Genomic DNA, 20,880 nt, shown 5'->3' on the forward strand with positions numbered 1-20,880 from the left:
AAAGAAATGAGACTCTAAGTAGTAAAATGTCACCAGTCTGGGGCAATTATTTTTCAGAACTGCGACTTTCCTACAGGGCCGTTAAGTTTTATCCCCCTGGCACATCCACGTCCTCCATTTGGAAGGCAAGTTCTGGTCAAATCCAATTAGTATGTGGATTGCTGGGCCTTCAGACTCAGTAGTTACTCTCGGGTTTGACTCGAATCCCCTGACCATCCTTTCATGGCTCTGTACCTAAAATATAGTCGAGCTTTTATGCTCTCCAATAAAAACCCAAAGCCTCATTCTGACTAACAAGTCAGGTACACACAATACAAACTGTAACAAAGGGGAGTATGGGAGAGCCAAGGCCCTTTCTTTTATATATATTAAAAGAACGCAGCCTGTTCCAGGAAGCCAGTGACTCAAAATCATTGCAGAAACCAACGCAGGATTCCGTCCATGTATAGGATTTTTCTTCCTTAAAAGGTAGTGTATAAAAGGGAACAAACTAGCAATATTTCCTGGAATTTGGAGGCCAGACAATGCCTCAATGTTTCTTTATCATGGGCATTCTGGAGAAAGTCCCTCAATGCTGGAGGGGAGGAAGAGAACACCCTGGGAGTCATGCTTGCCCACAGCATTTCAGCAGATGCTGGAGACTGGCAACACGGATTGTATATATTATGTTGAGGAGAATGTGTGTGTGTGTGTGTGTGTGTGTGTGTGTGTGTGCGCGCGCGCGCACGTGCGCACCCTGGTGCCCATGGCTTTAATAATGACCTCATTCCTTTCTCTTTTAGAAAAGAGAAAAAATACATATTTTGAGAGCTCGAAAGAGACATTTGAGACACACCACCTCATTAACAAATGAGTAAACAGAGGCCAGAGAAATAGAGTAACTCGCCTGAGGTCACACAGCTGATTGGAACCAGGGCAAGAACACAAGGCAGGTCTCCAGTCTTCTAGCTGGAGAGTTTGTGCATCACTTAAATATAGGTGGACACCTACTAACACATCACTATGTACTTGGGTACAGGGAATTTGATCAAAATGAGCTTAAGTGTGCAGACTCTAGAACGATGCTATTCAATACAGTAGCCACCACATGTGGCTTCTGAGCACTTGAACTGTGGCTAGAAACACTGAGAAACCAAAATTTTAATTTTATTTAACTTTAATTAATTTAAATGTGAATGTAAAAACCACTACTTGATTCAATAACTGGGAAACTTTAAGTCTATTTGGAACAACTTGAGTATGTGTATCTATATAAATTTTATGAAATATAAAACACAGATCAAGTATTTCTAGTGAAAATATGGTGACTGAATTGAGATATACTTTAAGTATAAAAGATATATTGGATTTCAAAGACTTAGTATAAAAAAATGTAAAATATAGCATTAGTAATTTTTCTGTTGACATGTTGAAATAATCTTCCGGATACATTGGGTTAAATAAAATATATTAATTTCACCTACTTTTTACTTTTTAAATGTAGCTACTAAAAGATTAAAATTGCATATGTGGCTTGCATTATGTTTCTGTTGGACAGTCTAGAGTCAGACTTCCACACTGAAATCGCTGCTCCACTATATTCCCAGCTCTGTGGCCTTGGGAAGATTATTGGGTAGCTTTGAAAAGCAATTGTCTTCTCTGAAAAATGAAAGAGAGAAAGGCGTGAGGATATCTTTCTCCTTTCTTTCTCTGTTTCTGGCCCTCACTGTGTGATGACATGGTGTTTGGGGCAATGGCAGCCACTTTTAAATGATGGGGAGAAACATGGCCAATATACAAAGCGCACAACAGCCACTCAAGAAGGGCTAGCTGAGCAAATGACATAAGTAAAATTTCCTGGCATGTGGTTGGGTTTAAGAATCCATCATTCCCTCTCTTGCTTCTTTGCCCCCACATCCCGAACACGCTTTCCCCGAGATCTCTCCTTGTCTGCTCCTGAAAAACACATCTAAGCAGATGTAATCCAGGGCAGAGTCACATGTGTTATTTGCATATGATTTGCCAAAATTTGTGTGTAATTGGCTTCTGTCTACAGAATCTGATCTCTGGCTATTTGATTTTAATGCTGAAATTAAGATATACAGGAGGGTCATTCCCTCTGCCTCCCTCAATCCATCTTGCTACTCTTCCTTCGCAGCTGGCAGCGTTGCCCTGGCAAGTGGGGTGTCGGAGGTCTCTGAGGGGTGAGGAGATGCTAGATGAGAGGGGCAATGGGCCAGGAATGGGACGCTTTGCTTTTATAACACGAGGAGCAGCATGAGTGTAAAGGGTCCCGACCAGGCTAAGGGCAAGGGTATCCTTGTGATGTGGCTGGACTCTGCTGATCTGGGCCTGGAAGTCGGTCCTCTCAAAGCTTTCAGCTGGTAGGACTTTGGGGGTAAGAAGAGATCAGGGCTGAGGGAGGTGGGGTGATATCCTACGGGGAAAACAAGAGCACATAATAGAGACTGGGAATCCAACAGGAATCAGGGCCAGAGGTAGGCAGGAGAAATGTGAATGCCCCAAGAATGCCCAGAGGTGTTTCAGAGACATCAGGGTGTCTATGATAAATAGGGCAGATTTCCAAGGTGATTTTAATAAAACTTAATAAAATCCAAAATGACAAGTTGATGCCTGCACATTTAAGGATTGGGGGAGGGGCAGACTGATCTGTTAGTTACAGCGGGTCTCCCAAACTGTGGATTCTGATCTAGCTGGTGACACCTTCCTCCTAAGCACGGCACCCCACCCACCACTCTCATCCAACCCCTCTGGGGACAGCCAGCCCCTCCCATCTACTTGTCCCCCCGGGTCTACCCAGCATCTTCCATCACCCTCATTCCCTCTGGGACCACCCAGGGCCTCCCTTTCCCACCACAGTTGTCTCAGGCTGCATGATCACTGTCCAAGAGTCAGGCAGGGAATCTGGGACGGGGCATGGAGTTTGGACCTGCACATTTAGGCCCACACAGCACACATGATCTCAGGCACAAACGGACACAGTTGCATTTTAGCAAGTCATACCCAGATAGCATGATGTCCTAGGTAGAGTCTGCTATTCTCCGAATAAGAAATACCATGAACTTCACACTTTGCCTCGCCAGCCTGCAAGGTGCCAGACAGATGCTTGCCTGATGCTAAAGATGGTCACCACGAGCCCAAACACTCCTATGCTTAGCTTACATTTTCTGCCTGGCATCTAGAAAATACTTCATGCAAATCAGCCCTCTCAAGGAGGCTGAAGACCCTCAGGTGACATTTTAAAGCAGTTGTGCTCTAAAGTAGCTTTGAATATGAAGAGAAAAAAAAAAAAAAGAAAAAAAACCTCACAAAAAGTATTTTCAGCTCCTGTAGTTAGTTCCCAAACACCAGTACTCTAAAAATTGCACAAGAATCACCTTGAGAGGTGTTTAAAAATATGGATGCCAGGTTTTCAGCCCCAGGGATTTTGATTCCACATGTCTTGTGTGAGTCCCAACACCTGTGTTACTAGGATTTTGATACGCAGCCAGGGCTGAAACCCACTGACTTGGACCATCACAGAAAGATGATGATCTGTACTTGAGTCTGTTGCCACCCGGATATCACCTGCAATTGGGCAAGGATCTCTGGAAACAAGGTTCCCAGGTAGGGAAGGGTTGTACCTCCATCCAAACAGTATGCAGATTTATCAGGAGGCAACAATTTGATCTAAAGTTTCAGTAAAGGGGGTAGCTTAAGCAGGCATACCTAATCGTCCATCTATTTGAGACATAACCATTTATCTTCCTTCCTGTGGGACTTTTGATATAAGGAGAGCTTATCTGCCCACCTCGTCCCCAGCCATTTGGACATTTGATTTTTCATTAACTGTAATGAGTAAAATTAATAATGAAGCCCGTGGTGCAGGAAAGTTTATGTTTCTTGTACATGAACATTGTCGAAACAGGTACCAGGCGTTCTAAGGAAGACCTAGGATTTATGTCAAATTCCTTATTAAAGTGTAAGAGGAGAAACAAAGTCTGTACGTTTTGTGTTTTGTCTAAAACTGTCAGGCCTCCTCACCGTTGCCTGGGTTGTTACCATGCTCGGATTAGAAGGTTACCCATTACCCACTCCTGCCTCTGCTCAGCCCAGTTTAATTAACACCTTACCCTCAGTCCCCAACATCCCTTTAAACCATTCTTCTCTGCCCAGATAGACTGTTACACCTGTCTTAGCAATTCTGGGAGAGATGCTTTGAAGTGCCTTTTCAAAATCCCTTGTTAATGGTCTGGTAATTATTGTGGTGACTTTTCAATGAAGTGTGAAGTGCTCAGCTGGCTGTCAGCTAAGAGAATCCCCAGGCACCTGGAAAGAGGGACACGGGAAGGGAGAAAGCAGGGGAAAAACCCTGAGCCTAGGTCTGTCCCAAAGTTACAGGGGCAGCCCCCATCGGGCCAGAGAAGGGCCCTGCCTGAGGCTGGCAAGGCCATCAGGATCTCCTGTTGGCAGACGAGAGCTCTCCGAGTCCTGGGAACAGTCTGACTATAGAATCTGGGGAAACTACATAAATGCCCTGCAAATCCCCAGCAGTACCCTAGTGGGCAATGCCACGTCCCACGGCTGGCTGCAGGGAGGAGCCACGCTCCTGCACTCAGACGACAATATTGTCCTCGGTGCCCCTGCCCCAGTGGAGTGCCTCCCTTCCCTTCACAATCCACATCCATTTTAAGCCATCAGGGCTGCTGTCCAGAGAGGCCCTGCAAGAGCTATCGATGCTTTTCTTCCTGTCCTTCAGATCCCAGCAGCCAGTGGGGACCAAATGTGGTCCAGCTGTGCTGGGCACTCCCCACATCTGGAAGCCCAGTATGCAACCCATCTCCACACCTGCACTCCCCAACATCCTGCTTCCACTTGTCAGAGTGAAAGGAGCACCCCAGGGACTGAGACAGGGTGTTGGGTCTCTCACAGCCTTGACGACCCCTCATAACCAAAGAGGCTGCCACACGCATCAAGGCGTCCTAACTGGCCCAAGTTCTCGCAACATCCGAGCTAGCCCTTTATCCCCCTTACCCCACAAAAGGAAGACTGTCCCAATGAAGAAGAGAAGTGCCAGCCCTGAGGACACATTTGACTGTGGAATCTTAAGGAGCCAAGGACATCATCTGGTGCAGGCCCCTCGTTTTACCAATGAGACACTGGAACTGAAGAAGGTGACGTGACGTGCTCAAGATGGAAGGCTCACCAGCCAACACCAGGGCAGGACTAGAACCAGGTGTCCTGGGGCTTCCCCACCTCCCGTGGCTTTTCCGTCGGTGCCCACCATGAGTCTGGGGTGACTTCATATTTTCACGTGCTGACTTGGCCTGGTTCCCCTTCCTCCACCAGCAGAGAGCTGTGTCCCTGGTCATCTCTGACATGCCCTTGGTACAGTGGTAATTGAGTAGAGCTGCCAGTGAGTTGACTGGTCCCTGACCTGGCTTCTGGGGCCAGACTCCAACCTCTGCTGGCCCAGCCCTGCTCCCAACGCTGCTCCCCATCCTGGCACCTTCTCTGGCCTGGATACCATGGAAGCTGCCCTGGTCAGTTGCTGGAAATCATCTTTCCAAACCATGGAAAGATCTGGATCTCTTTAGTTAAGCAAACCCAGATGATGGGCAGCCTGGGATCCCCTTCTCTGCTTCTCTGGAGAAACTGGGAAGCAGATGCCCCTGGCATAAACATTTTTATGTAACGTTTTCTATCTCCAGGAATAGTACTACAATAATATGTGACAAGATGGAGCAAACACTGTTCACAAAATTCCTCTTAGGGAGAGTATTCTATGTGTTCAAAAGAAATGCTCCAAGTCAGTGGTTCTCAAAGTGTGTCCCCAGACCAGCAGCCTCAGCATCACCTGGAAATCATCAGGGATCTTGTTAGAGATGCAGATTCTCAGACCCCACCCTGCACTGCTGCATCAGAACCACTAGGGTGGGCCCTCCAGGGGATTCAGGAGCAGTTAAGGCCTGGAAAGCCGATTTTGGTGGAGATGGGGAAGCTCCAGAACATGCTCCAGTGGCAAAATCCAGGGCTCAATGGCCTTGTAAGAAGGAAGGGTCTGGTTCCCTGCATGGCTCAGGTCAGGGGAGTCCCGGGATAGATTGGGAGGTAGGAGCCGGGGAAGAACTGGATTGCTCTTCATGATAGAAGGGAAGGACTTCTGAGGTCCCCTGAGGAAATCTAGGGGGGAGGAGAGTGAAGACAGTGAGGCTGGGTGCTATGTGGGAAAAAGGAAGAGAGAGTGAGACCCCCCCCTAACAAGGAGTATCTCAAGACATTGTCTGTGGAATCACAAGCCGTATGCAATGTGCCCTCTCCCTAAACTGCACAAAGCATTGGTGAGGGTTATGCAAATAACCAAAGTTCTGGGGGTTCTACACTCTGGACACCATAAGAGGAGCTAAATTCTGCATGATGGTCTCAATGCCACACTCAGCAGAAAACTCTCTGTAAAGAGAATTGTCATGGCTGCATACTCTTTCATAAGGAGAACATTTCTCTATTTCCTAGCCATCCCCTTACTGGGGGGCATTTTGTTGGTTTCCAATTTTTCACTATCGTAAACAACATGATAAATGTCTTAGAGCTACAAACTTTCTCTTTATTCACGATTATGACCTTGGAACACAGATTCACAAATGTTGAGCGATTTGGTTCAAATGCTAAGTATACAGAGAACAGAAATTTCCCCTGAGATTGAGCAGGGGAGGGAGTGGTGCTCATTTATGAATACGATTAAGGAGAGAAAAAAGTGTCTTCTTTCTTTGAGAGAATTAGAGGGGTTCAAAGAGTAGAGCTGGCATTCTGGGGGCTGTGAGAAAAGGGAGTAGAGGGGCTTCCCAGTAAGATTAAAGCAGTGCCATAGCTGAGGGTGTTTTGCTGCATGTCTGCTGCATGTATTTGGTTGCATGTGTCAGACACGCATCTCTAGCCAGCTTCCAGTTTCACAACTGTGCTTTTAAGCTCACAATCTGGTCAGAATGGGGACAGTGCAGGCTTCAAGTCCTGCTAGATCAAGGGTCACAAATGATAACAACAAGCCTTCTGGCATCTCTCAGCAACTGCTATTGGTTATTCCTTCCTACTGTAAACAGGCTTTCTGTGTGCAGGGACAGGAGAAATGGGCAGGGGGTGGAGGAAGGAGTGGGCAGAGCTGCAGACAACTCCAGTATTCCTTCATTCCAGTCAGACATGCCAGAGGAAAGAGATGCCTTCTCTCCTCCAGCTTAATGTATCAAATCCCAAGGAAGGTCTCTGATTGGCTGGCTTGGGCCACATGCTCCCTGGGCAAATCATTAGGGTTAGGTGGTTGGGGCACTATGATTGGCTAGGCCTGGGTCACATGTTCATCACTGAAACCAGGGGCCAGGTACTCTAACTGGTAGCACCACCAAAACCATATGGATTTAGGGAGCAGCAGATACCCAAGAGAAAGGGATGTCCTTTCCTGAAGAAACAGGCAGACAAAACCAGATATTCACTATCTGTATTCCTTCATACCCTGGCAGCTACTGTTAATCCATAACAATATTTCCCCCTTGAGCCAAGATTCAGCCTCTGAATCCTTCTTAACACAGCACTCAGGTAATGACTTCCAGCCAATCCAAGCTAGCTTACAAGATAAAAGTGATTTGACATTTTGAGGCTTAAAACAAGATGCCAGATCATTGATGAACAAGAGACTAAAGTGAACTGGATTTAAGGAAGGTGTAAGCCACAGGGGTCAGTTCAGAACCCTAATGGGTCCCCTCTGGGAGATGCCTGCTCAGGGGACTGTAGGTGACTGCAGGTATCAGTCTCTGTGACAGTGAGATGGTTGGGCCCTGGTGGAGCATGGGACATTGTGAGACTGTCTGCCTATGGGAAGCCAAGTGTGTTTCCTTTCCATCACTGTCACTGAAAAGCGAGTTGCAAGTGGGCAGTGTGGGAAATCTCTGAGCTTCACTCATTAGATTTCCACAGGAGTTTGGCTTTAAGAGAAGTCTGATCCCTCCCACCTGTGTGCTCCATTGCTTAGTCAACAGCCAGCCAGAGAGGGCGATACATGCTGGGCTAGGGTGGACAGGGCTGGAACCACAGGCCCAGTTCCAGGGTAGCACTGGGTTCTTCCACGGAGGGGCTCACAGCTCACATCTCCAAAGTGCACAGGGCAAAGCAAACTGAGGCACCATCAAAATGAAGAATGCCATTGAGGGGGACAGCCTGGATGGTGAGGACAGGGCACAGCCAGCTCTGGGTAGTCACCTGGGGTAGTCACCTGGGGATTCTCATACCATGCAAAGGACTGCAGGAGTTTGGCCAACAGCCCAGGTATCAGGAAGAAGCATGACCTGATGGCCCCAGTGGCCTCACTTGGACAGTGGGCTCCAAGTTCCTGCCTATTCCCATGGACTCCTTCAGGACTTAAGGCTGGGGTTGGTTCAGCCTGGGCTTCCACTCACATCTGGGTCTCCTGGGGCCTGACCCAGGTTCTCAACAGAGCTGGAAGGAGAAAGGCTTAATTGCATCAGAATGGAAACTTGCCAAGTGTGCTGACACTTTCAGCCCACGCGATCAATCCTCCATCGTGTAAATAGAGTTAGAAGTGTGATTCTGGCAATTATAAAGCCCGTTATTTTCCTCTTCCTCTCTAAGTAAATTAGAAAGGCTCTTTGCTCTCACTTTGCAACTGGACCTCATTTTTACAGTGCAGCTGTAAAAGCACTGCAATAGACTGTACTTAGAGAGGTGCCATGTTTGATGGCCAAGTTGGCCATGGGTTTTGGCTTCCAGCCCTGGTTTTGCTGCCAACCAGACTGTGATCTTTGGTGAGGCCAGCAGCCATCTCTGGGCCTTGGTTTCCCCATTTATAAAACGAGGAGCTTGGACTAGGTGGCCTCTGTGATCCCTTCCAACTCTCACGGCCACAGGAATCCAAGTGTGCTTGATTACTAGGGATGGCTCCGTGTAGACAGGAATGTACACTAGCTTCTTTTAAGCCAGGAGCCATGCCTCTTTCTTTATTTTCCACATACAATGATGAACCCCTGCAGGTGCAAATACATCCATTTCCACAGCAGTGTAAGGACAGAGGAAGAGCCGCGTGCCCATGTTTCTGGAAACCAAAGTGCTAGCCACGCTCACTGAATGCTGTTTTGCAATAAGAATCCCATTTAACCCTTACAAGAGAGCAGCTCTTAGGCCCATTTCACAGACAAGAAAACCGCGACACAGTAAAGTAGCGCATCCAGTCTAGGTCTGCCCAGCTCCGAAGGCCATGTTCATAGTCAAAACTCTCTCAAATCTCCAAATCTGGGGACTTTAGTAGAGAAAGAATGGGTAGACCAAGAGGCCAACTCAACACGAAGGGAATGCCAGGCAGGACCCCTGAGTGACAGGACATGCCCAGGCAAGTGGCAGATGTCCCCCTGCATGTGGGGCCAGTAGATCCAGCAGGAAGGGGGCACGGTGAGAAGGCATGAAAGACTTTGACAAATGTGTTCCAATGTTCCTGGCTCTCTCTAAATGGGCTCTTGCTTCCTCCGTCTCCTCCCTACCTCTGGAAATGGAACGCCAACGATTTCACTTGAAGGGAGTGTTTGGCGCTGTTTAGAAGCAGCATGAAGTAAATTTTTATGATGCTGGTTACTGCTTGATGGGGAACATTCAGCTGCCTTGGCTCTGATGACCCAGCTCTGTCTCCCATATTTGCCATATTGAAATTCTCAGAATTTACATTTATAAATGTTAAATGACTTTTTAATTTTTTATAAGGTGGACACAAGAACCACAAAATATCATTTGCTTTAAGGGTTGTCTTTCCAAGAGAAATTACTTTAAGCAGCACCAAAGTTTTAGAAATGCACATCACCATATTACCAAAAAAAAAAAAAAAAGTTTTTAAAAGATAGTTTCAGTCAGTTTGCCTGACAGATGCTCACCCTGGAAATAAGTGTTTAATGGCAGTTTTTTCACAGAAACTATTCTGCTATCCCCATCAATGGGGTTTAGTCAATATCTCTTGAATATTTCGCCAAGTTAACTTGTGAATACATTATCTTAGAATCCATCAACGTCATACCTGAAGGCTCTCAGGTATCTCAGGAGCTCCAGGCTGGATGTCTGTCCAGCTGAGCAGTCCCTGCTGAATCCCAGGTTCCTGACCAGCACTTACTGAGTACCAGGAGCCCTGATGGCCCTGGAGGCAAAGCAACAGGCGTGGGGAATCCAGGGCTCCATCCATAAGGATGCACCAGATTGGGAAAACATCCTCCAGAATTTCAGTATTGGTGGAATTTATGAACTGGGACTGAGTACAGGCTAGATATAATTGGAATGCTGAAGAGATGCAGATGACCCATCCTTTGCCAGCTGCCCAGACATCCTGCACCTGCTTCCTCATCATTAAAACAGGACGATAACCTCCAACTCACAAGGTTGTTGGTGACGGCGGAGATCATTTAGCAGGACTGTGATTAAGAACACAGTTGTCAGATGAGGTTTGGATTCTGGTTCCACCACTGTGATTTTGTATAAGTGACTTAATCCCTCGAGCCTCCGTTTACCTCATCTGTAAAATGGTCACAGTAATCTCTTCCTCAGTAAACTACGGTGGGGATGCATTTCAAGTGCTTGACACAGTGCCTGGAGCACAGTAAGTGTCAAGGGACAGTTATCATCTGGTGAAGGTACCAATGCCAGGCCAAACCCAAAAGAGGGTCTCACTTGGCAGGATTTCTCTCCCCTTCAAATTCTTTCACATATGTTATCACCCGGGCACCATTTTCTTCCTCACAGTTCTCTCTTAGATAATCTCCATCTTCCTATAACAGCACAAGCTTCTTATTGCCTCAAAAAGGCTTCGTTGAAATCTTACCAGAAGCCCAGCATGATGTCTGGGTCTCTGGATAGAAAAGAAATACCAGCAGTGGCCCTGCCCACCATGCACAGAGGATATCCAAAAGCAAACAACGAATGCACCAGACTGAATTGTCTCAGTAACAGCTTGAGCTGGCCACAGCAGCCTTGTCCCAAGGCAGCCCACGATTAATTGCCAAATGAATTGTGTGGGCTATAATTGCTGCCAGAAGTGCGCGAAGGGAAATCTCCCTTCTGACCACAGTGATCAGGAAGGATAAACATCCACACCCTGGAGATCTGGCTGAGCCACTCGGTGAGGTCACGAAGCAACCTGGAAGCAGAGGGCACAGGACTGGTCAGGCTCTAATCACCTGAACACTGGGGGCCCCCAGCCCTCCCCCAGTGCCTGGTACAAAGGCCCAGCTCTTCAGCTGCTTCTGCAATCAGTCAAGTTTCCCATCGGAGGAATGGGATTTCGCAGGGAGACTGGAATGAAAAGAATTCTTCCCCTATTTCCTAGTGCCCCCCGCCCAAAACACACGCCAACCCAACTACCACAACCTTCACCAGTGACTCTGGTATAGCTGAACCACTGGTTTCTAAGCCCCTCTTTCCTCTGTCCTATTTTTACGATTCTTTTGTGGTTCTTGCTTACCTCTCAGCCTACAGCGTGTGGTAATCATATCTAACGAATTACTGTACCTGTGGCACTCTGAGGTCACTAGATGAAAGGAATTCAAATAACCCAGAGAGATCTTTTTGTTAATTATAACTTCAGTAGGCAGCATAAGGAAAAATTAGCTAACACCGGCGAAGGACACAGGAAATGAAAAGAATGAAACAACTGGGCATCATTACTAATTATTTTCTTTGAAGTCCTCATGATTGTTTTCTAACAATACAGTCCATGTAGAAAAACTTGCTATTTGTATTTTATAGGCAAAACAGAGATTTATCAAAGTCTTCCATTCGTTTGATAAAAATGATAGGACTTGAGGAGATGGAAGGAGTCTCGTTTGCCTTTCTTCCTTACATAGAAGGGAAGTCTGGGCTCATCTGGGATGTTCTTCCTAGTCATTCAGCTTGCCCCGACTCATGTCCCTCAGTGCTGCTGGGTGTCAGGGTTTGTGAGATCAATTCAGCCTTCCAGGCCAAACTCTGCCCCACCAGGTGGTTCCCCATGGGACCTGGCTCCTCCACCAGTCCCAGGCAGGGCAGGGCAGGGCCAGGTGGGCGGCTCCTGGCCTGCAGGCTGGTAGGGGCTACGTGAGTCTTGTTGCTGTGGAACTGGCGTGGCTCTGTCCATCTCAATTCCCTGACTGCTTCCCGACATCCTGCCTGCTGGGTTGGCCCAGTCTATTAAATTCACTCACTCATTCATCAGCTCGTTATTGAACCCCTACTATATGCCACGCACTGTTCCATTGAACAAAACAGATAAAGCCCTGCTTTCAGGCAGCAGGCATTCCAAAGAAGGGAAACACATTAAACAAAGAAGAAAAACCTACGGTGTGACGGCTGACGATAAGTACCAGGAAGACACGGAACAATGCACAAGAGGATGGAGAGGGATGGGGATGCTGGGAATGGGTGCTGTTTTACAGGAATGGTCCAGAAAGGCCTCTCTGGGGAAGCTGACATCTTAGCAGAGATCTGTGGGAAGGGAGGGAGCAAGCAAGATAGCTATCAGAAAGAATGGCGTCCTAGGCAGAGGAAACAGCATGGGCAAAGGCTCTGAGTCTGGATTTGCTTGCTGTGTTCCAGGAATAGCAAGGAAGGCAGTATGCCTGGAACAGAGCCGGTGAGGGAAAGGGAAAGTGGTAGGAGATGGATCAGAGAAGGGACCAGGGGCCACAACTTAACCAACAGGTCTCCGCCTGTAGCTTGGGCAGAATTCTTAACCAGCAGGCCAACTCACTCAGTCAGCAACTGCATGTTGAGTGCCCTATGCTCCTGGCTGGACCCCAGATCCCCGCTGGGCTGAAGGAAAGAACACAAAGTGATAATGGCTGTAAAAGGTAGTGGGAATTCAATTTCCTTTTTTTTTTTTTCTTCAGAGTATTAGTTGCACATTTAGAGAATACAAAGATTGCAGAAAAGAATAATGATGCAGATGCAGAGCAGTAAAGAATCAGGTAGCCGGGATTCTAATGGTTTCCTCCACTGTTTTCCAAACTTTGTCTAATGCTATTATAATATGTTGGTTATATATACATCTTTAAAAAGAAACTCGACCAAAAGTTTTTATCAAAATGAAATTAGAATTACACCATATATTCTTTTAACTTATGCACAGACTTTGGAACCCAACCTCAATAAGATAAGACACAACTAGTTCTTTGAAAAGCACAAACTTTTGAGTCAGTGGAGACTGGACTGATATTCTGGTTTTGCCACCAGTTGCTGTGGGGCCTCAGGTAGGTTACTCACGCTCTTTGCGCCTCAGTTTTTTCACTGTAAAATAGGTATCACATCCATAGGATTGTTTTAAAGAGTAGAGATGATGTGTAAAACACCTGGCATGTGGTAAGTACTAAATAAATGGTGGCTAGTCAGAGCTATTAGCAAACAGGCAAATTTGTCCAATCAACAAACACAGCCTCTCCCCTGTGCTCAAGTGCTTCTGCCATTGCTGGTAACACAGCAGTAAACAAGAACGAAAATAACGTAATTTTATCTTATCTTCCCAAATTCCAATTGCCCCCAAAGACAGCAAATCAATCTAGAACTGTGTGGTTGTCCCTCTGAATGAGGGTAAGGTGTTGGGAGTCCTACACGTGCTGGAAAAGTGGGCAGAATTCAGGTTCCTGGGACGCAGGGCAACGGTGGCACAGCTTTGCAGCGAACTATTTGGCTCCCCAAGCGGCTCTGTGTCTTCTTCCTTTGCTGCTGCCTCCCTGCTGCTCAGACAAAGCCAGGAAGCTCCCACCTCTGGATGAAACCCTAGAGAGCATCACCCGCTGTCAAAGCCAGTGGACTCAAAATCCACCCCTTGAAGACTGGGCCTGTCTCAGCCCTGAAGATTACCTGAGGCCCTTGTTCTTGGGCTGTTCACCAGCCACATGTCTCAGATCAAAACAGCTCCGCCATATCAGACAATAGATTCTGTTCCTGACATGCAAGGCTAAAAGGAAAACTAACTTTTAATAAAAGCACGAAAATTCACATTGCTCTCTCTGGTAGTCTGCTTCCCAGCAGAGAAGTGACGAAGGCTTAAACAAAAGGGAGTCCCATCCCCTCAGGGAAAGTCATCATTTCTGTAGAAACCAAGGGTCATTCCAGGCAGCCAGCTCGGGCTAGACTGACAGGAACTACATCTCATCAGCCACCACATGAGCACCTCTGTGAACAGACAGACAGACACTGGGTTGAGTGCACTGATCACAGCAACCCCGCAAGGCAGGTACCACTGATCCCACTGTTCAGATGGGGAAGCCAAGGCCAAGTCAGAATAATAACTTGCCCAGGTGGAAAGAAGGCAGGTAGGTTTGTGACCTATATTTTGGAGCTGTTTTTACATCTTCCTCAACCTGGTTTGACTCATTGTTAGAAACAATGGATAAATCTGCCAGAAATGTAATCAGCCACCAAGCCTAGCAATGTAGTTCTGTTCAGGAAACGGAGCTGGTTTAGACGGAGTGCCATTTTGGTGACGGCCTGTTTCTGCTCTCTCCACCCCTTCCCTCTCAGACTCAGGAATAGCTGGTGCTCACGGAGCACACTGGCTTCAAACCACAGGGTTATTCTCTTGGAGCAGCATCAGTGAATTTTTCTTACCAAGTGTAAAAGGCCAAACTGCTAGGAAAGTGTTTTTTAAAATATAAATCTGGTCTTGGCACGTTATTCTTGACAGGCCTTCCTCCACTTAATATCCTAACGGGGATGAATCTTCCCTTGAACAGATTCTACATGCAAATCTTTCATAAATACATGCTCATTGGACTTGCCAGACAGGGCCTTGCACATGAGCAGCTGTTTCCTGGGAGAGAAAGTCCCTATCAGGAAACCCCAGAGCAGCAAGGCTATGGGGCTCACATTCCCACCCGACCCTTTCCACCCCAACTCCATAGAGTTCTTGGAATTTTGGGGTTTGCTTGCTGTAAGAATACCAAGTGGATCTATTGTGTTGGAGGTACATTAAAAACCCGCCAAACTCTCCGGACCTAAGAGACACTCGTGGCCAGGAGTTTCGGTTCTGGCTCTTGGGGTGGCCTGGGTAAGTCTTTCCCCCTCTCTCCGCCTCAATTTTACCTTCTGTAAAAGGAGCGAGGTCCAGGTGAGCACTAAGGTGAGACATCTCAGGCCCGCCTCAGGCGTGACAAAAGTCTCCCTTCGAGGACGCAATTCCCTCAAAGCGCCTTCGCCGCTTGGAGTTGGACTCCGGCGGTGTGGCGGGGCCGCCAGGGCGCGTCCGCAGGCTTCGCGAGCCGGGCCAACCCACCCCGCCCCAAACTATCGGACGACAGCCACAGAAGCGACCGTCCGGGCCCACGCGCAGGCCTCGGAGTCCCACCCCCGCACGCTGCCTACACCCCTCCGGGCCCGCCCGACCACGCCCTCGCTCCCGCCGCGGCGCGTGCAACCCCGCCCTCCCCGGAGTCTCCGAGCCTCGCGGGCGGAGGGCGGGGCGGGATGGGGCGAGGCGCGCGGGAGGCGGAGCCGAGTCGGGGAATCCTGCTCCCGGCGCGCGCAGGGCCAAGCAGAGCCGTCCGGCCGTCCGAGGGCCCTTGCGTCGGGGGCGGCGGGGAACCCCAGACACCGCCGGGCCGGGAGGGAGCTCCGCGCCAAGCGAGCCGCCGCCACCGCCTCCGCGCCGCCCCCGCGGGCTGAGGGGGGCCCGACGCGTCTTCACTCCGCCCGCCGCCAGTCCCCGCGGTCCAGCCGTCAGCTCGCCGGCTCGTCTCCCGCGCGCCATGCAGCCACCGCCTGCCCTGCGCGCGTAGGCGCCCGCCACAGGCCATGCTGCCCCTGCTCGCCGCGCTGCTGGCCGCCGCCTGCCCGCTGCCGCCCGCCCGCGGCGGGGCCGCGGACGCGCCGGGCCTCCTCGGGGCGCCCCTCAACGCCTCGGTCAACGCGTCGTCTGCGGACGAGCCTGCCGCCCCGCGGCTGCTGGCCTCGGCGGCGCCCGGGGCCCCCGAGCGCCCCGGCCCGGAGGAGGAGGCGGCGGCGCCGTGCAACATCAGCGTGCAGCGACAGATGCTGAGCTCGCTGCTCGTGCGCTGGGGCCGCCCGCGGGGCTTCCAGTGCGACCTGCTCCTCTTCTCCACCAACGCGCACGGCCGCGCCTTCTTCGCCGCCGCCTTCCACCGAGTCGGGCCGCCGCTACTTATCGAGCACCTAGGGCTGGCGGCGGGCGGCGCGCAGCAGGACCTGCGCCTCTGCGTGGGCTGCGGCTGGGTGCGCGGCCGCCGCCCCGGCCGCCTCCGGCCCGCCGGCGCCACCGCCGGGGCGCCCACCGCGCTGCCCGCCTACCCCGCAGCCGAGTCCCCCGGGCCGGTGTGGCTGCAGGGAGAGCCGCTGCATTTCTGCTGCCTGGACTTCAGCCTGGAGGAGCTGCAGGGCGAGCCGGGCTGGCGGCTGAACCGCAAGCCCATCGAGTCCACGCTGGTGGCCTGCTTCATGACCCTGGTCATTGTCGTGTGGAGCGTGGCCGCCCTCATCTGGCCGGTGCCCATCATCGCCGGCTTCCTGCCCAACGGCATGGAGCAGCGCCGGACCACCGCCAGCGCCGCCGCCGCCCCCGCCCCCGCCGCTGTACCCGCTGGGACCACCGCCGCCGCCGCCGCAGCCGCAGCCGCTGCCGCCGCAGCCGCGGCCGTCACCTCGGGGGCGGCGACCAAGTGACCCGCCCCACTCCTCCCCTTGTCCGCCCTATGTCCGCGCTCTCGGTGCCTTTCCCGCCGGGAGACTCGGCCGGTGTGCTTCGTGCAGTAGTGACCGTTAGTTCTTCCCGGGAGGGGTCCGCGGAAGAGGCCCCAGCGTGTGGGAAAAGCCAGGTTTGTGCCGCGCTTCTGGCTCCGAAAAGCAGATGCAAGCCCTTGCCCTGCAGGGTGAGATCCGCAGCTTGGAAGACGGAGAGGAGGGAAATGGGGCCCTTTCCCCTCTTTGCGTCCCCCTGCCCTCCTTCCTTCCCGCACCCACGTGCCCTATATTCATGGCAGAAAATGACCAAATCCTGTGTATTTGTTTTATATATTTAATAACCGTTTTAAATGAAAGTTTTAGTAAAAAAAAATCAAATTGCTCTTGCTGTAGTAAGGGAAGCTCTTTGTATCTGAACACAGTATTTGAAGTTTGTTGTTTTTTAATTTATTTAAAAGGGGGAGGAGGCATGGGAATGATTTAACACTGATATATTGTTACCGCTGAAAATGAACTTTATTAACCTTTTTCCAAGTCGATCTATCCAGTGACGTGGCCAGATGGGCGTTTCTTCTTGTACTTCTGTGTTTTTTTGGCTTTTAATACAGACATTTTCCTCCAGAGATGCGTATGTGTCTTTATTTGATTCGGAAAAGGAATCCAAGAATTGCAAGATGATCCCCTGAAACGTGAGGAAGGGAATCTTCAGAAAGTGAGAGAAGGGCTAACTCTGTCTCCCTTGCCTGTCTGGGAGAGGCGGGAGATGGAAACCATACTACTGGCCCTAATGGCAGTGCTTTTGCCTCTCACCACGCGGCCACCCCCACCCCTCAGCCTCACTGACACCCGTCACGGCGGCATACAGGGTTTTATGTGATTTATCTTTTTACGCATTTCCCTCAGGCCCTGTAAAACACCCAGTTAAGTGCCAAAATGGTGAAATCGGTAGTTCCTCTGAGCCAGGTGTCTTTCATGAAAATGACTCATTTTAAAAGGCATGTAAATATCCTTTTCATATGTGTAACCTTTAGTATATGAACACATTTCAAAAGCTGGTTTTAAAGCCTGAGCTATTTCGGCATTAAGATTTTTTTCAAGGTGAACTCATACAGACTAACACCTTAAAAAAAATTTTAAGCTATTTTCTCTTGCTCCATCTCCTCCCCACTTTTGAGTGAATACTTGATAACTGTTCTAGAGCATACTGTTCTAGTGAATACTAGGTACCGTTGTTGATAGTTCTCAAGGTGGTGTCCCTGGAACAGCAACATCAGTAACACCTGGGAACTTGTTAGAGATGCAGAACTGGGGCCCTGCCCAGGACCTACAGATGCAGAAACTCTGGGGTGGGGCACAGCAATCTGCTTTAACAAGCCCTGTGACAAATTCTGATGTGTTTCAAATTTGAGAACTGCTGTGTACTAGTGGAAGAGAACCTTCAAAGTATGTAGCCTCCTTTTATCTCAAGATGTCTCTATTATATCAAAAAAATGGGACCCTTTTTTCACAGGAATGTCTGGAGGAGAGTCTGGGTCATTGCCCTGTAGCTTCAATTGTTCCTCTGTCTCTTAGGGGTCCAGGATATCTCTAGCAGAAGCTAGCCTCTTAGAGAGGAAAGCGTGAGGGTGGCAGTCTTCCTCTATCTCCTGATCCAGACACTGGCGAAGTTCAGTGTAATGCAAATCCGCTAGCCTCATGCGTCACTGTAAACCTTCTTATACCCCAAAGCAAGGTGAGTTGTGAACTGCTCTCTTCTCCAACCCTGTGGTAACTAGCAGGAGAAAATAACTTTCCTAACCTTGGTCAATTTTAATATAGTCATAGCATTTGTAATTCTGGAAGGCATATTGAGAATTCCTAGGACAATACACACACACACACACACACACAAACACACACACACAGTCACCCTCCCTGATTTTTCCAAGATGAAAATTGAGGCTCAGGTTCAGCATTTTGCCTACAATCACATAGCTACACAAAAAAGCAGAGCTGAAACCAAACCTGGGTTTTCTGCCTCCCTGACTCTTATTTTTTCATCACCAGAAACTTCCCTTCCTAGGTGAATTAGGAGCTAGCCCCTCAGAGTCTGATCCTCTGTTGACCCACCCCGTCACTGTCAGATTCTGTGTAGTCACAAATGCAAAGGAGCCGGAGAGCATCAATTTTTTAAATGAGACACTCAGGCACTTGATAAAACTTTCTATCTATGTATTTTTACACACACACACACCTAAAACGTATTTAGATCTATTGATCGATCGTTCTACACACACGCGCGCAAACACACACACACATACACACACATTGGATGACCAGTTAGTTCACTATGCTGACTCTGGCTGCTTTCTAAGAGCCAGAGCTCTAAGCAGGAGACTACAAAGTGAGGATGGAGCCTGTGTCCTTTTGGTCTCTTTAAGTTGGGACCATCCACTGGGTAAAGGAAGTAAGACGCTGGCAGGCTCAGCTCCAGGGTCTGTGCTCCTAGTCAGTTTGATTTGCATCATCTCAGTAGTGAAACACTTCCAAAAATGCAGTTTACTAAAGTACTAAATCAGTACTTCTTTGACGGGACAGGAAGTGTGCCACGGTAGCCTGTGTGCGCCTACGTGTGCAATTCCCAGATTACAGTTCATTCTTTAAGTCTCCTGAGTGATGGAGGTCATCAGCCTGGTGGCCATTCCAATGTTTTGGGTAGAGTGCGTCCCAAAAGAACTCAACTGGGGAGATTCAGACAAAAATACACTCTGGATCTCCATGACCTAGGAGTCATCAAGGGAGAAGGATGGAAGAAGTTAAAATGGAAAGAAAGGAATGGAGAGAAGGTCAGAGCAGGTGTCCCCTCTCACCTGGCCTAGCCCCTCCCCCACCGCACAGAAATGACTCGTTCATTGACAACAGGGGCAAGAAGAGGGCTGGTCTTCACTGTTCCAATTGTCTCCTTTCACTGGGGAAGAATCATCCATTTCTCAGCTAGGTTAAAAGGTTTAAAGCTACAAGGACTGGGAGAGTTAAGCTGCTTTCTCTCCCTCCTCACCTCCAGCTACCAGAATCGCACAGTCTGCAGCCCAGCTTTGGCATCCCCCACACAAGGGCTGATGCGTGGTAATTTCTGCCATGCCCTGGGACAGGCCAGGGTCCAAGCATATTTTGAGGATGATGGAGATTTACTGTGGTTCTCTGAAGGCTGGTAGCATGGCTGTTGCTCACCCAGGACAATTAAAGGCCTCTCTCCTCCCCTCACCCTGAGCATTTTCCTGGTGTTCTTACTGCCTGAGTATTCCCAGAACTGTCTCCTTAAAGTACTGGGGTGAGCTAGTGTGCCTCTGAGGGCCTGTTATTTTTTTGTGCTTTCACAGAGGCACTGATGAAAGTCAAAATAATTGGCATCTTGATAACATCCTAAGGCCTCATTTTGACTCTTCGTACAAACTGTCTCCCAGAAAGCTTTTTTGGCACTTGAGAAAATAACTTACCTTGGGGGTACCCAGCAGGCCCCACTTTACTCTGTGACCAGAGTCCTTCCTGGGCTCCTGGGAAGTTCTATGAGACTTCCTGAGGGTCAGCAGGCAGGGAGGGGGGTGGGGAAAGATTGCTGACCCCATAGCTCTCTATCCCACCCCGGTCTGACCCTGGACTGCAGGTGTAAACCTTGTTCAGAACCTAGAAGAGCTCCCCACCCCCTCCCAGTGGCTGTGCTACAGTGTCTCTGAGTCCCTGCTGTTTTCCCAGCAGTCCAAGGCTCCGTGTTGTTCTATCCCAGAGGATATACTTGTGAATTGCAGCCTAGCTCTTGGCCTTCCTTGTACACTTAGCCACTCTGGACTTAAATCATGATTCACACTGTGTAATGATCTAGAATTGTGATTTCTGTCATTGTAATAATTTGGAATTTTATTTTAGAATATTTTATGATCATAGGCGTACCCTGTCTTGAGTTAAATGCCATATTCTTTGGTTCACCTAGTAAGAAAGATGCTGAGTTTCTTACTACAAGCTTTAACATTATACCCTACCTCACCTCCTGTGTTCCTAGATAATTCTGCAACCTCTAGAGGAGGACTGCACTGGTAATAATAATAATAATAATAATAATAATAATAATAATAATAATAATTATCTGGGACTTCCCTGGTGGCACAGTGGTTAAGAATCTGCCTGCCAGTGCAGGGGACACGGGTTTGATCCCTGGTCCAG

The 20,880-nt window shown here is 49.1% G+C and overlaps 2 protein-coding genes across 2 annotated transcripts in view; one reads left to right on the forward strand and one right to left on the reverse strand.

Annotated features, from left to right (window-relative positions):
* Window positions 1-15,256, reverse strand: part of LARS2 (leucyl-tRNA synthetase 2, mitochondrial) — a 268,263-nt gene extending 253,007 nt beyond the window's left edge. Inside the window, exon 1 of the mRNA XM_007168883.2 lies at window positions 15,073-15,256. The gene's annotated coding sequence lies outside the window, so the exon portion shown is untranslated. The remainder of the gene's footprint in view (window positions 1-15,072) is intronic.
* A 190-nt stretch (window positions 15,257-15,446) lies between these two features.
* On the forward strand, window positions 15,447-17,306 carry TMEM158 (transmembrane protein 158). Its single transcript, XM_057554029.1, has one exon. It carries the CDS (start codon window positions 15,781-15,783, stop codon window positions 16,663-16,665), a length of 885 nt encoding a protein of 294 aa, XP_057410012.1. The 5' UTR covers window positions 15,447-15,780; the 3' UTR covers window positions 16,666-17,306.
* The last annotated feature ends 3,574 nt before the right edge of the window (window positions 17,307-20,880 follow it).

Source organism: Balaenoptera acutorostrata, chromosome 10 (genome assembly GCF_949987535.1).
Source record: "Balaenoptera acutorostrata chromosome 10, mBalAcu1.1, whole genome shotgun sequence".
Classification (NCBI taxonomy): Eukaryota; Metazoa; Chordata; class Mammalia; order Artiodactyla; family Balaenopteridae; genus Balaenoptera; species Balaenoptera acutorostrata.

Excerpts from the sequence above, each read along its gene's own strand:
- TMEM158 (XM_057554029.1), top strand. The coding sequence starts at position 15,781 with ATGCTGCCCCTGCTCGCCGCGCTGCTGGCCGCCGCCTGCCCGCTGCCG.